At 33.7% G+C, this 15,006-nt stretch overlaps 1 protein-coding gene across 2 annotated transcripts; it reads right to left on the bottom strand.

The window, feature by feature from the left end:
* Positions 1-332: 332 nt before the first annotated feature.
* Positions 333-13,266, bottom strand: LOC110816313 (uncharacterized). 2 transcript variants are annotated; one of them, XM_088219612.1, is made up of 16 exons: positions 12,913-13,266; positions 12,630-12,791; positions 11,772-11,951; positions 11,530-11,587; positions 11,053-11,103; positions 10,784-10,866; positions 9,885-9,972; positions 4,200-4,241; positions 4,034-4,108; positions 3,820-3,888; positions 3,598-3,713; positions 2,431-2,543; positions 2,227-2,306; positions 1,588-1,708; positions 805-871; positions 333-691 (listed from the first exon to the last, which is right to left on the bottom strand). In XM_088219612.1, the coding sequence occupies exons 1-16, from the start codon at positions 13,161-13,163 to the stop codon at positions 646-648; spliced, it is 1,602 nt and encodes a 533-aa protein (XP_088075738.1). In that variant the 5' UTR covers positions 13,164-13,266; the 3' UTR covers positions 333-645. The 2 variants fall into 2 exon arrangements, with proteins under 2 accessions (XP_088075738.1, XP_021900150.2); XM_022044458.2 differs by having other exon boundaries at positions 333-716; positions 12,913-13,265.
* Between the last annotated feature and the right edge of the window lie 1,740 nt (positions 13,267-15,006).

The following is a 15,006-nucleotide window of genomic DNA, read 5'->3' as shown; positions in this document are numbered from 1 at the left end:
CATATAAATAATCAAAATTCTTTAAATCTAATTTAGATTATTAACAATAACTACAAAATATAAAATTTGTATTTAACATGAATTGCAAATTAAAAAAAAAAAAATAGTTCTTGTAGAAATTTTCTTCTTTCCAAATTTTTATGATTATAAAAATTTTAAATATGAACAAAACATAAAGGATGTTTTTTTCTTTAAGAAAAGATCAATTCTTCAAAATAATTTTATAAGTGCAACGAACCAATTGTACCATAACACAGAACACATGGTTTGAAATGAATGAAAGGAGAAGAGAAATCTTGCAACAGAAAATAATCTGAGAAAAACACCACGAAGAAGGAAATTGATCCAATCCCCATATAGCTGTAAAATTGGAAGAGACAAATGGCAACTACTAGCAAATGAAGTTTATGAAAGACGTATCTGACGCAGATTCTAAATCAAAGAACAGAAACTTAAAACCCCAAATACCATCTTCTTAAGCATTAAAATGCACTATATGGAGGCAATTGGTTCCGCTCTTTATCACACACCCTAAAGTCAATAATAGTTTGAATCTTACCTCCAACCTAGTAAATAAATATTACTTCAGTTGTTTCTTAACATCTTGAAGAACCTCGTGAGCAGCATTACGTCCAGGTGCACCCATCACGCCACCTCCAGGATGTGCCCCACTTCCACACAAGTATAGGCCCTGCAAAGGAGTCCGGTAATTTGACCTGTTTAACAAGTGAATTTAGTCGACCGAACAACATGAAAGAAGCTAGTTGATCGTTAGCTTATCAGAAACCATGGGGTTGAAATTACCATCCTTTAGCGGGTCTCATGAGGAAGAGAGAATCCAAACCCATAGCACCATGAAAGATATTGCCTCCTGTGAAGTTCAAAAATTAAGGGACTTCATGCAATTAGATAGTAATTTCATCAAGAAAAACTAATTAACGACTTTGTGCAATTAAGTGCTGATCAACGAGAGTAACTTAATTATACTAGAATAAAACTAAAGAAAGTAAAATTTCACAAGAGTCACTTAATTCTAAAGATTTCATTTTTTATTATTTTTGAGATAAAAAGAATGTATATTAAGCATAAGACACCAAAGGGATGCCACCCCTGTATGAAATAATTACATATTAGTTAAAGCATAAAAGATCTTCCCAAAATCATCCCATTGATATAAATCATGCCCTACAATTAGAGAGCCAAAAGTATGAATCCACCTATTTCTATTTCTGCCCAAATCCCCCACACACCCATCAAATGCTTTGTAATTCCTCTCTTTCCAAATCAACCAAAATATAGTTAATGGTATTAGATTTCATTTTTTATCATTAAATTATGATTTTTTTAAAAACAATAACTATAAAAATTTAAGTACCAAGGATTAGAAAGTAAGCTTGTCCAGCAAGGTTGATCTAAATTTCAGGAATCTTGAGGTTTGATTGTTCCCTTAAAAAATGTCTTTACGCCATTTCATTTGCATTTGGGTTATGTTTGGCTGAGTTTGTTATCTCATCAATTGTAATAAAATTGAATTCTTGAACTTCTCAACATGGAAAATTGACAGGGAGATCTGTGATGATGAAGTACCTGTTAGACCAATTTCTCTTTCAAGGTCAGGAGGAGTCAGCATATCATAACCAATTATGGATGAGCTGAAGCCAGGGGCATATTCATCAATCAATTTGAAACACCTTTGTGCAAATGATTCCTACAAAAGTTTTAACAAAAATATGATTCCTACAAAAGTTTTTACACAATATGATTCCTACAAAGGGATTATTTAGTTAGACGATAAGGGTGCCACCATAAATGTCTTGGAGGCATCATGACTTTGCAGCAAATTTTTTTAACAATTCATAATAATTTAATAACTTTGTGTGGTAATCATTTAGCATTGTAAAGTATCAGATAATTATATGATTTTAGATGGTTACTACACAATTACTAAATTACTATGAAATGTTAAAGAATTATTACTGAGTCAGCATGCATTTGAAGCAGCATAGAATTTCCAATAAGTAGAAGCTAATTATGCCTGCATAATTAGATTGGCAATGTAGTTACACCCTAGCCACCAAGGGACTCAGTGAGATGAGAAATCTCCAAAATTCAAACAGTGAGATGAGAAATCTCCAAAATTCAAACAGCAAATGGGTCCAGAGTAAGGAAATATTTTTTGACGTATTTTAATACTGAACAAGAAAGAAGTTTTGAAACTAAACTCACTCGGTATGTAGGATCTAGCCAGCTGCCATCTAATGGTTTATAGGGTGTATATTGGATAAACAAGTTAATCACATGCTTACCTGCAAGAAGACACAAAATGTGATTTATAAATCAAATGTGTTATAGATCATGCCAGGTGAACGAATGCAAAAGATCTCAACAAAAAGAATCTAATGAAATACAACAGAATCAAAATTTTTGTACCAGGTGGAGAAATCGTCTTGTCCAGCACAGATGGTATTGTCATCTCAATTATCGGCCGTTGTGATGGTAAACCATTTGCAGCCTCTTGACAAGCAGAGTGAATCTCTTCCATACTTGAAAAATTGGAAGATACAAAACCTTAAAATCATAAAAATATAGAAAGACAAATTACTGATTCAGTCACTAAGCCTATACCTAAGTTATAAGTGGGACTTTTTTTTTTTTCGAATTTGATCTGTAACTTACAAAATTATTTTAAAAACTGAATACTTTTATAAAACTATGAAACTTCGACATAAATGACAAAAATGATTTTGATTTTATTTTCCGTAAAGTTTGAAAGTCGTAATTACTAGAATTACAAATTTTAATAACCATAATTTGGGAAGGAAAAGATGTCTGCAAGAATTATATATATATATATTCATTTTTGAATTCTAATTTATGTTTAATAGACGCTTTATTTTTGAATTTTTTGTGTTACCCAAATAAGACAGAGTAAAAAATTTCATTAAAAAAATCATGCTTTGAAATAAATTTGTAAGTTCAGGTATAAAATTGTACTGGAAAAAAAATGGTATTCAATTGAGACATGGTACATAATTCGAGAACTAAAATAATATTTTCCCAACACAAATTTAGGAAATAAAATCTAAAATACAGGTTTAAATATTTGAATGCTCTGAAAAAAGAAAGTGTTAATATTTGATTTGATTTGAAGAGAGTGATCACAAGCTGTGATCAGTGCCAAAGGCAGGCATATGTAATGAACATGATCTGACTCCTATTTTCTACCTCAAGTACATAAATTCCACATCTACCACTGTGCTTGATGTCACAAGTACTAACAGAAACTTAGGTGTTATTTAACATAACCAGTTTTCTCTTTATTAACATCTTTTACCTACTAAACTATAGCAAATACCAGCTAAAGCTATGCTTTAATCACTATTTTTATTTTGTCCCTCCATTACTTTTTCCTTTTTTTGGTGGGGTGGAGACCAGAGGGTTCTTCTGCTGTAATCTAATTGACCTTCTCATTCATGTTCTAGACAGAAATCCATCTTCAAAGTTCAAGCTTTCTTCACTCAACTTCCTGATGATGTAAGCATACTGGCATATACACTGGTACTTAACAAATACATACCATACTTAACAAATACATACCTCTCTGCACCAATATGTATGGTACCCACATGCTGTGGACCTGCACCAGAAGGGCTCAATTTGCAAGATTCGAAGTGGGGTAATTTATCAACAGCTATATTGATTTTGGTAGTCCCCTATATCAGCAAAAGATTGATGGAAATAAGGTAAGTTTACATTGCTAAAGACAGTGTGTGACTTTCTTTCCCCTCATAGAAAGGGCAACAGTGAGAAGTAACTTACTGAGCTGTAGTCAGTGTACTTAATGGCATGGAGGAAATCATCTGGAAGAACGTTACTGGGAACCAACTCCTATCAGAAAGGCGCTATTTAAAATCATATTTTGTTTACAAGACTAAGTTAAGAAGGGCAAAACACAGGTACTTTCTACTTTCTACTATATGCTTCTCCTAGTAATTTTTAAGTAAACATTTTTAGGAAAGCAGTTCATAATTACCATGAAAGTTCTGTAAGGAGTTGCATTGGATAAAATAATTGATGAATGCATTTCTGTGCCATCAGCTAGCAGTACCTAAAGTGTATCAACCATGTCTGCAATGTCAAATTAATCTGATTGGTGCGTCAAAGTCCACTTCATTGAGGACACTTAAAGCATAACTAACCCCTTTCACCATGGAAGAATCTTCAACTAGCACTTGGGAGACCTGGACAAAAGAAAAATGACAAGAAGCAAAGGAGCAGAAAACACCAAAATTATGACATTGACTTGGAAAGTTTCAAGGCCTACGCACATGGTAGGTCTGGGGCGAGAGTTGCAAAGAAGCAGTTGTCAAAAGGATGACAGATATAGAGCCTTAGCCATTAGGCGGAAATGTTCCAGAAAACAAAGTATAGCATAAACAAGCATCTGTTTTCCAGCCCAATTTCATGGGTCTGTTAGTACACATGATAAGTCCGTTTACCAGCAATGAGACTACTTGTTTGTTTAGTTGAAAATCCTTCAACTAACCAGATGATTTGTTATATAATAATAAAAACTTGCAAATTCACTCCTTGCAGCGTTATTCTGGTCGTTAGTGAGTTGATGACGTGTACATAATAATTTTTTATTTTGTTTCTTACGTTTTCCATTCATTATGTGTGTAATCTTCTGTTAGCAGGTTTTTAGCCAGCTCATCCATTTATCTTTGTATATATGGACTGTAAAACCTCTGGTAAGGACAGATTTTGAGAGATAAATAAATTTCCTTTTCCATTCTCATAACTCTATCTCTACTCTATTCTTTTCTACTCTCATTTGTTCTTTATTAAATCACCTAACATACATGGTATCAGAGCAGCCGATCTGGTGATATCTTGTACTGTTGATTCATTTGCTGGACATGGCAGAGGAGCAAGGATCTGGTTCACAGTCTTCTCAACCTCAAGCTGTTAATGCAGTCGATAATAGTGATCCATTATCTTTACACGGGTCAGATCATCCAGGTATGAATCTGGTTACTATTCCTTTAACAGAAAACAATTATTTGTCATGGAGTAGGTCAATGAAAATAGCTCTTGGAGCTAAAGTTAAACTGGGTTTCATAAATGGAAAATGTGCAATGCCTGATTAAACTTCTCCAGAATATGAGAAGTGGATTCAAGTAGATTGTACGGTCACTTCTTGGATTTTAAATTCTATTTCTAAGGATATTGTGGAGTATTTTCTATATACCACTAGTTCTAAGCAGTTATGGAAAGAAATTGAGGCTCAATTTGGGGAGTGCAATGGGCCTATGATTTATCATTTGCAGAGAGAGATAAGTTCTATTACACAGGGAAATCAAACAATTATGCAATATTATACAAAGCTTAAGAGACTTTGGGATGAATTAAGTTGCTTAGTTCGTTTTCCTGAATGTAGCAGACATGAATTCTTTCAATAGATTGATGCAGTTTTTAATGGGACTTAATGATTCTTATGATCACATTAGGAACCAGATACTGATGATGGAACCCTTTCTCAATGTAAATAAAGCTTATTCAATGGTTTTGAGAGTGGAAAAAAAACGTAAAGTTCATACTTCTTATAAAGATATAGCTGATAATGCAGCAATGCTAGCTAGAACTTCACAGTCTAAAAAGGATAGGTATACTTCAAAAAGAGAGTCAAATAGGACTGACAAACACTGCACTCACTGTGGGAAGGATGGTCATGTGAGGGACAATTGTTTTAAATTATCTGGTAACTGCACACAGTGTGGAAGGGAAGGACATGTCAGGGAGCAGTGTTTCAAATCGAATGGCTATCCAGAATGGTACAAGGAGTACAAAGAAAAGAAAGGGAAACAGATGGTTAACTGTGTAGATGCATCACTCCCTCTGCAAACAGATGCAGACATACAGAAGAAAGTGGATTGGAATAATGCTTCATTGGCAGATATAGTTCAGAAGGAAATCAGCAAGTTCATGAAGGGCAGACAGTTGGAGGCCAACCAAGTTAACTTTGCTCATTTCAACGATTTTGCAGGTTCAATACTTCATTATGCTTATAGTACATTGTCTCTTATTGATAAAGATTCTTGGATAGTGGATACCGGTGCTTCTAGCCAAATGTGCTCAAACATTAACTTACTTTCACATTTTACCAAAATTCATTCACCTACACCTGTATACTTGCCAGATGGAACTGTGAAAATGGTTCAAAATACGGGTACTGTATCACTCACCCTTAAACTACAGCTGCAAAATACCTTACACATACCTGAATTCCAAAACAACTTACTTTCCGTTAACAAGCTAGCTGCAGATGCCCAATTAAAATTCATATTTTGTTCTAACCGTTTTGTTTTGCAGGACCTGCAGAATGAAGAAGTATTGGATGTTGGGAAAGTTATAGGACGACTATACATTCTAGATAAATCTTGTTTTAGTCATGATACAATTTCAGCTTATTCAAGGACTCATAGTGTTGATTTACATATGTTTAATTCTGTAAACCGTATTTCAGAATCTTCTTTAAATCTTTGGCATCAAAGACTTGGCCATGCATCTGTAAACATTTTACAGCATATACCAAGCATTATGAATGACAATTTTGATTTTAACCATTCTTGTTCTACCTGTCCTTTATCTAAACAAACAAGAATGACTTTTCCCACTAGTATTTCAACCACTACAAAGCCTTTTGAATTACTGCATATTGATTTATGGGGGGATCCATATAAAGTTGCTTCAATTACTGGAGCTCATTACATATTAACCATAGTGGATGATTTTACTAGAGCATTGTGGACTTTCTTACTTCAAAATAAATATCAAGTGATTACTTTTCTCCAATCGTTTTTTAATATGGTCCATACTCAGTTTCAAGCTTATGTTAAAGCTGTGCGAACTGATAATGAGACAGAGTTCCTCAATAATGACACACTTCTCTTTTGAATCAACTTGGCATTCTTCATCAGTATACCTATGTTTATACCCCACAGCAAAATGGTATAGTTGAGGGTAAACATAGACATCTACTTGAAATTGCAAGGGCACTTATGTTTCAGTCCAAATTACCTTCAAAATTCTGGGGTGATTCTATCCTTATGGCCACTTTCATCATAAACAGATTGCCTTCTTCCATTTTACATTGGGAAACACCATTTGCTAAATTATATGGTAAGCCACCAGATTATCAACGTCTTAAAGTATTTGGATCCCTCTGTTTTGGCACAAATACTTTTCCCACCAAAGATAAATTTGCCCCTAGAACCTTCAAGTGCATTTTTCTTGGTTACAATGTTGGTCAGAAAGCTTACAAAGTGTATGATATTGAGAATCATAAAATTCATTTTTCTAGAGATGTTATCTTTCATGAAAGTGAATTTCCCTTTTCAGCTCATACATCATCTAATTATGAATTATCCTTGCCTCTTCCCATTTCTCTTTCAAATGATCCTATTCCTTCTAATCAACCATCCATTTCAGTCTCTTCCCCATCTGATTCATCAGATAACCATCAATCTCCTGCTCCTTCTAATCAGTCCCAAGTAGTTCAACCAGTTAGACAAAGTTTGAGATTTAAAAAGAAACCTGCGTGGCTTCAAGATTTTGTTTCTTATGTTCATGATCAGTGCACACTACAGACTTGTCTTAATATTTTCCCTTCATTTAATCTTGTTTCACATTCTTCAAGAACTACTCATACACCACCAACTTATCCATATCTTCACATAATCGTTTATTTAAAAATTACTTTGCCTTTTTATCAAATATATCATCTGTCAAAGAACCTTATTCATATGAGCAGGCATGTACTCAAGCAGAATGGATGTTAGCTATGCAAAAAGAGATCGATGCATTGGAAGCTAACCATACCTGGCAGATTACTGATCTTCCTGCAGGGAAGAAACCAATTGGTTCCAAGTGGGTATATAAGTTAAAACTAAATCCTGATGGCAGTGTGGACAGGCACAAGGCTCATTTGGTAGCCAGAGGTTACAATCAAGTTGATGGCATTGATTACTCAGAAAGTTTCTCTCCAGTAGCTAAATTGGTTACAGTTAAATTACTTGTTGTTGTGGCAACTGTTAATGCTTAGCCCTTACATCAACTCGACATAAATAATGCTTTTCTCCATGGATTTATTGATGAGGAAGTGTATATGACTCCTCCTGCAGGTTACAGCAAAGCTAAACCAGGTCAAGTGTGTAAATTACTTAAGTCTTTATATGGACTTAAGCAAGCTTCAAGGCAATGGAATATTGAGTTTACCAAGCAGTTGCAGATTTTTGGATTTCAACAGTCAAGTGCAGATCATTGTCTCTTTGTCAAGTCATCCTCTACTTCATTTCTAGCTTTGTTAGTATATATAGATGATGTATATTACTGGTACTAATGCAGCAGATATTGAAGCAGTTAAGAAATTTCTTCATGCCAAGTTTACTATTAAAGATCTTGGAGCAGCAAAGTTTTTCCTTGGCATTGAAGTTGCAAGGTCTCCATCAGGTGTTTTTCTTAATCAACGGAAGTATATACTGGATATCTTGGAAGATACAGGATTGGGTTCAAAACCAGTTTCTACTCCACTTCCAAGGAATTTCAAATTCATAGCAATGAACACTCCTTATTCTGATCTTGAACGTTATAGAAGACTAGTTGGAAGATTGTTATATCTAAATCACACCAGGCCAGACATCAGTTATACTGTTCAACAATTAAGCCAATATGTTAACTCTCCTTGTCAACAGCATTGGGATGCAGCAACTCATCTTCTTCGATATCTTAAGAGTTGTCCTCCTAAGGGCTTATATTTTTCTGCTGGTGGTGACCTTCAGTTAACAGCATATTGTGATGCTGACTGGGCCTCATGTATGGATAGTAGACGATCTCTCACAGGCTATTGTATCTTTCTTGGTTCTTGTCTCATTTCTTGGAAGACCAAGAAACAGTCCACTGTGTCACGTTCTTCAGCTGAGTCAGGATATCAAAGCATGGGTTCTACAGTTTGTGAACTTATTTGGGTCTCTTATTTGCTACGTGATTTGCAGATTCCAATATTCACACCTGTTCCTTTATTCTGTGATAACAAGGCAGCAATTCATATCACAGAAAATCCTATTTTCCATAAACGGACGAAGCACTTGGACATAGATTGCCATTTAGTACGTGATCATTTCAAACAAGGCTTCATTCTGCCACAACATGTTCCTTCTACATCACAATTGGCAGACCTTTTCACAAAGTCTCTTTCTGCCCCTGCATTCACTCACCATTTATCCAAGTTGTGCTTGTGTGATGTTCACCAAGCTCCAACTTGAGGGGGGAATGTAGCGTTATTCTGGTTGTTAGTGAGTTCATGACATGTACATAGTAATTTTTTATTTTGTTTCTTATGTTTTCCATTCATTAGGTGTGTAGTCTTCTGTTAGCAGGTTGTTAGCCAGCTCATCCATTTATCTTTGTATATATGGACTGTAAAACCTCCTGTAAAGACAGATTTTGAGAGAGAAATAAATTTCCTTTTCCATTCTTATAACTCTATCTCTACTCTATTCTTTTCTACTCTCATTTGTTCTTTATTAAATCACCTAACGTACACTCCTTCCAATTGTATAACTGACTTCTAGCACAGGGTTATCCAAAACTATTTCTGTTACATAGAGGTAAAACTAACCGAAGATCAAGTCCTCTATAAATTCTCTAATATTACTATTTAGACAGCACAAGTGTCTAAAATTGGGCCTTTTTCTCTTTTGCTATATGGGCATGCAAGCAAGAAAATGATTGAGGCAAGACACAGCTCACTAAATGATTAAATTGGATCTCTAGTCACGCTACTTGCAAGAAGAAAACTAAAAGAGTGATTCCAGACAAAGTACCTCTGCACTTGTTATAATGTGAGCGCCAGCTTCCTTGGCAGCATTGGCAATAGCCACAGATACAGAACCCATCCCGCCTTCAACATAGCTGCACAGATATTAATTCTCGGATATACCGGATATCTAAGATTCATATGGAAGTTACCTTCGAAGTCAAAGTTATCAAGATTCTCTTTCCAACGAGGTTGCAGTAATATAGCAAATAAGTTAGGGAAAAAAAATTATTTAGGAAGTCAGATGCTTCTGTGTGCTTCTAGGTATGCATTCAACATTTGCCAAATATATGACCAACACTAAAATTTATCACTGAAAATGTCACATTGTGGACTTTATCATGTTTCAGATTTTGGGCAGGCTGACACTGCTGACATTTGGAGCTAATATATAACCGACATTAAATTCATCTGAAGAATGTTACCTTGTGGATTCTGCATGTTGAAGGTCAGAGCAGGCTGACACTGCTTTTTCTCAGCGATAACAACACTAGGAGAGTACACTAATGGGCCTAAATGCAATTGCTAGACAATAGTGTAATGACGATGCTAACTTATGAAATGAAAATAAAGTTCTTAGAACAACATAAGTCTGCAACTAATACCATAAGGAAAGCACATGTTGTGAGTAGGACAAAGTCACTACCAACTAACTGTTGCTGTCCAGTTAAGCAAGAATCATCATACTATTAGATCCTATAGACTTGTACCAGTAGTACAAAGTCACTGTCAACTAACTGTATTGCTCTGGTAGATCCTAAAGACTTGTGCATGCATTACATTGGATGACTTTAATCATGTCCCAGATTCATACTTTTTTTTTTAAACAGAGATCTTGAGCAGTTATCAGCTTGCTGTTTCTTTGAGGTATACAACATACAGAAAGTTGGGAGTGCAAATACATACGACCAAATTCCGCGGTCACTATCAGTTTCTCCCATCACATGATGCAGCAGAACATAGCCACTTCCAGGTGTATGCACACTAACCTACCAAAAGAGAATTGAAGATACTTGATAACTTAATACTGCTTAAAGTAACTAAATTTTGTATAAATTTTAACAAAAGTTCCTGTCAAACTCATTAAGAAACCATCCTTGGTAATCAGTGTATGTGTGATCTATGAATTCAAATATTTAAGTATGAGTTCTTTATACTACCAGTAAGACTCTTACCGTAGCGCCAATCACAGCATCTGTAGCAAGGGTTGCCTTGAGGACATTTGACTGCACGCATCAAAATCAATGATAGAAAATCAAAAAGCTTATAAACCTGAATCTCTTATTCCCAAGCCATTTACATGGACCATATGTTTATTAACTAGGGAACTGCAAAATGAATGTTCTTTTAGAGGATCAAACAAAACTCTATGGTTTTGAAATAAAAGGCCTCAATGATTTAAGAGTAGTTATGACCCTGTTTTGAAGATATTTCATATGCTGTATAGAAGATTGTTAGTAAAGCACAAAAATGTAAATGATACAATCTTTTAGTTATTGCGGAGAAAACAGAGTGACATAATTGTAAATCCATGACGTTACTTTGTGTGAAACCATTAAGCTTGATACTGGAGTAATAAAGGATTAAAAAAAATTAGAAAGAAGAGAAATGGGGAAAGATGAGAAACAAAAAACACATTATTAAATAACCACCTTGAACCAGTTATTCAGGACCTTTGAAGCTGGAGACAGTAAAAGGTCCACAAAGTCCCTGAACAGATGGAAACCCTAATTCAGCCAGTTATTAACTTGAGCTACTAGGTTTTCACTGAAATAACGTAGAAAGATATTCATAAAATTAGCATGCCACTTCACATTAGACCTAACAGTATATACCAGAGATGCAATGCTAAGAACACATGAAAACCACTTTTGAATAGAGAAGGAACTTATACACCATATCTCTTTGCCCCAAGGAGACAGCCTGCCGGAAGCAACGAGCCCAGAATGCAGATTTGTGCATTTTATTCCTTAAGCGGTCATTAAAAGATGATATACCATGCAAAGATTCTGGAGGAGGTGAATCCAACAGTGGATCCATGAACCTGCAGAACTTCTCCAGCTGCTCCTCGTACCTGTATATGGGATAAGATATTCAAACAATGGAAAATAGCAGCAATTACAAACAAGGCTCAAGGAACTTAAAAGAAAAAGATAACTCATTCATTTTTTTTTCTTAAGTTCATATTATTAGTTCATAACATTAATCCTCAATCGAATTTATACTTCTATTTGTAATTTTTTTCCTCTACAAGTAACCTAGTTCTTGCACTTCCATGGTTATTTAACTGGCAATTTAGTACACATAACAATCAATCATCACATTTCTTTTTAAATAAACAATCAATCATTTCATTATATGAAAATAAAAGTAAAACCCTGATTTGCTTTTACGAAGAAAACCTAAAGAGGAACTGGTATACACACCTAGCCCCAACTCCGGTCATTTCTTTAACCTACCACATTGTCCGGCTTTACATCATAAAATAAAATTCCAAGAAAATCATTGTTCAAGTATAAAAATGACTCAATTCCTTCTCCAATTATGCAACAAGCTGGTTATATTTCACATCAATTAAATAAACAGCATCCTGGAAATATATAAAATCATACTCTTTAGCTGAAAAAGAGATCAGCGTTATTGATAAAATAACTGACGTAATTAACCTCATGTAAGCATTCTCCCAGAACTGGAAAAGTAAATGAGACTTGCAGTGACTTCAACACTAATGGCATATGAAAAGAGAGAACACCTGGGATAAGCATCAGCGTCTTGTTTGGAGAACTTCGAAATCTCAGAATGATTAAGCTCCTTATTCGGCCCCAATAACAGATAGCGTCCATCCAAACAGGGTGTGAACGATGAAGGATTTCTCTTTAGCAGCCTTAATCCATGTTTGGCTAACTCTAATTCCCTTTGGATTCCAAAAAGAAATTAGAAATAAAATGAAGGAGAAACAAACATCAGATTGAAGGTACACATAGCAGGGGTTGACATAGGAGATGAGATGAACAACAATGGTGTATTTAATGAACCTGATAACGGAGGGGCGCAGAAGGCTTTGGAGGTAGCTGCAGCGGGAGAACTTGAAGCCGGGGATAAGCTCCTCGGTGACAGCTGCGCCGCCGATGACGTGGCGCCGTTCAAGCACAGTGACAGAAAGGCCACCGCGAGCCAGGTAAGCCGCCGCTGTCAATCCATTGTGGCCGCCGCCGATCACAATGGCGTCCCATTTCTTTCCCTTCGGCGCGCGCGCGCAACCGGCACTGAAGCGCCTTCGCCACATTTCTCTCTCTCTCTCTCTCTGTTCCTGAAAATTATCACATCAGTGGAGTAAAACAGGATCTGAACCGCGAGGTGAACTGTTATCGCGCTTGCTGCATGTTAAAAAATACGATCCTTTATTTATTTAATTTCTTGGAAAACTTTATTTAATTTATATGACATCACTTTTGGTACAGTTTTTTATATTAATTTTTATGTTTTAAAAATATTTTTGTAATTATATAAATAAAATAAAAAATATTTTAACAAATGTTAATATCAAGATTTATATTTTTTTTAGATTTCACGATAAAACTTAGAATTTGTAGTTTTGGAAAAAAAAAATTAATTTTTAACAAAAATTTATATTTAAAATTTTAAAAGTGGTTTTCATTAAATATAAAATTAATTTTTTTAAAATAATAAAACTTTTTATATATATTTTTATTAAACATCAAATAATTATTGACTAAAATATTTTTAGTGTATAAATATTTTAATAACATTTTTAAAATTCGTAATTTAAATATTGTTTGAAACACTAACATAATTTAACTACTAGATTTGATAAAATAGAAAATATGTGTTGATTTTTAATAAAGAAAAGAAAAAGAAGATTAAAAATTAATTTGGTTAAATTAAGAAAAAGATCTCAATATATCAATTTTTAGTATACTTATTATGTTGTATATAAGTAGTTGTATGTAATAAATTTAATTTTAAAAATATCAATTATACTCTAGCAATTCTCCAAATTTGAATCATAGATATATAAGAGTAAAAAGTAATTTTCACTCTAAAATATTCTTTTAAGGAAATTTTTAAGTACATCTTCTAGATCTACCTTATATTTTATTTCTTTAACTTAAAAAAAAAATGCATTGGCTTAATTATAAAAATAGACCTTTATCCTTATTTTCTTTATTATGTTCCTAATTATTTTTTATATGATATAGGATCTTACATTTTCTTTTAAATTATTCTTCGTGATAGTTTATTTATAAAATATATTTTAAAAAATATTATTATCTCTGTGATAGTTATATTATTAAACAAAATATATAACTATTATATATTTTTAAAATCCTATTGTTTTAAAATCTAAATGAAACCTGTTGAAGACAATTTCTTCCAACTCTATTTTTTGTCAATAAACCCACAAAATGTAATGTATGCTCATTTAATCTTTATTCAACCTCCCCATAACACATGACAACCATATTGTTAAAAATAATACTATAACTAATATTTAATGATGATATGTCCAAAAATTTACTTATTTTAATTAGTATTATGTTATATTTTTTAACAAAATTATAAAGATTGAATAGGATAAGGGATGTTAAATTAATTAATAGAACAATTTTGTTCTTACAAAGTGTTATACCAAATTTATTACGCCTAATATAAATTTCATTTTCCTTAAGTATGCCTCATTCCTATTTTTCTTCCTAACTTTTTTTCACGTATTAAAATTTAGTCTTTTAGTTGAAAGGTACATAAATAATTTTTAAGATAAATTACCAATCTAGTCCCTCAACTTTGACCCATGTTATAATTTAATCATAAATAAAATTTTTTACAAGAAATTAGCCCCTTAACTTTTTGTATTATTTCAAATAGTTGACAATGTCCAATTTGAAACAAGAACAACAAAACCAACTTTTAAAAATTCAAATATAATTTATGACTTATGGTTTTGGGGCAAAAAAGAAGGAACATGTAAAGGTTGTAGTGGAAGAAAGGAGCATGCTGAGAGTATCATTCGCCATATAATAGGAAGTCAAATCTCGGGTTAGACATGCATAGTTAGTAGCTATTAAAGTGGTTGTTATTAGTTGGTTGAGTTTGTTTATATTAGTTTT

This window comes from Carica papaya, chromosome 1 (assembly GCF_054855325.1).
Source record: "Carica papaya isolate Zhongbai chromosome 1, ASM5485532v1, whole genome shotgun sequence".
Lineage (NCBI taxonomy): Eukaryota > Viridiplantae > Streptophyta > Magnoliopsida > Brassicales > Caricaceae > Carica > Carica papaya.
Note: the sequence above shows the minus strand (reverse complement) of the source record. Positions and strands in the feature narration are given on the sequence as shown.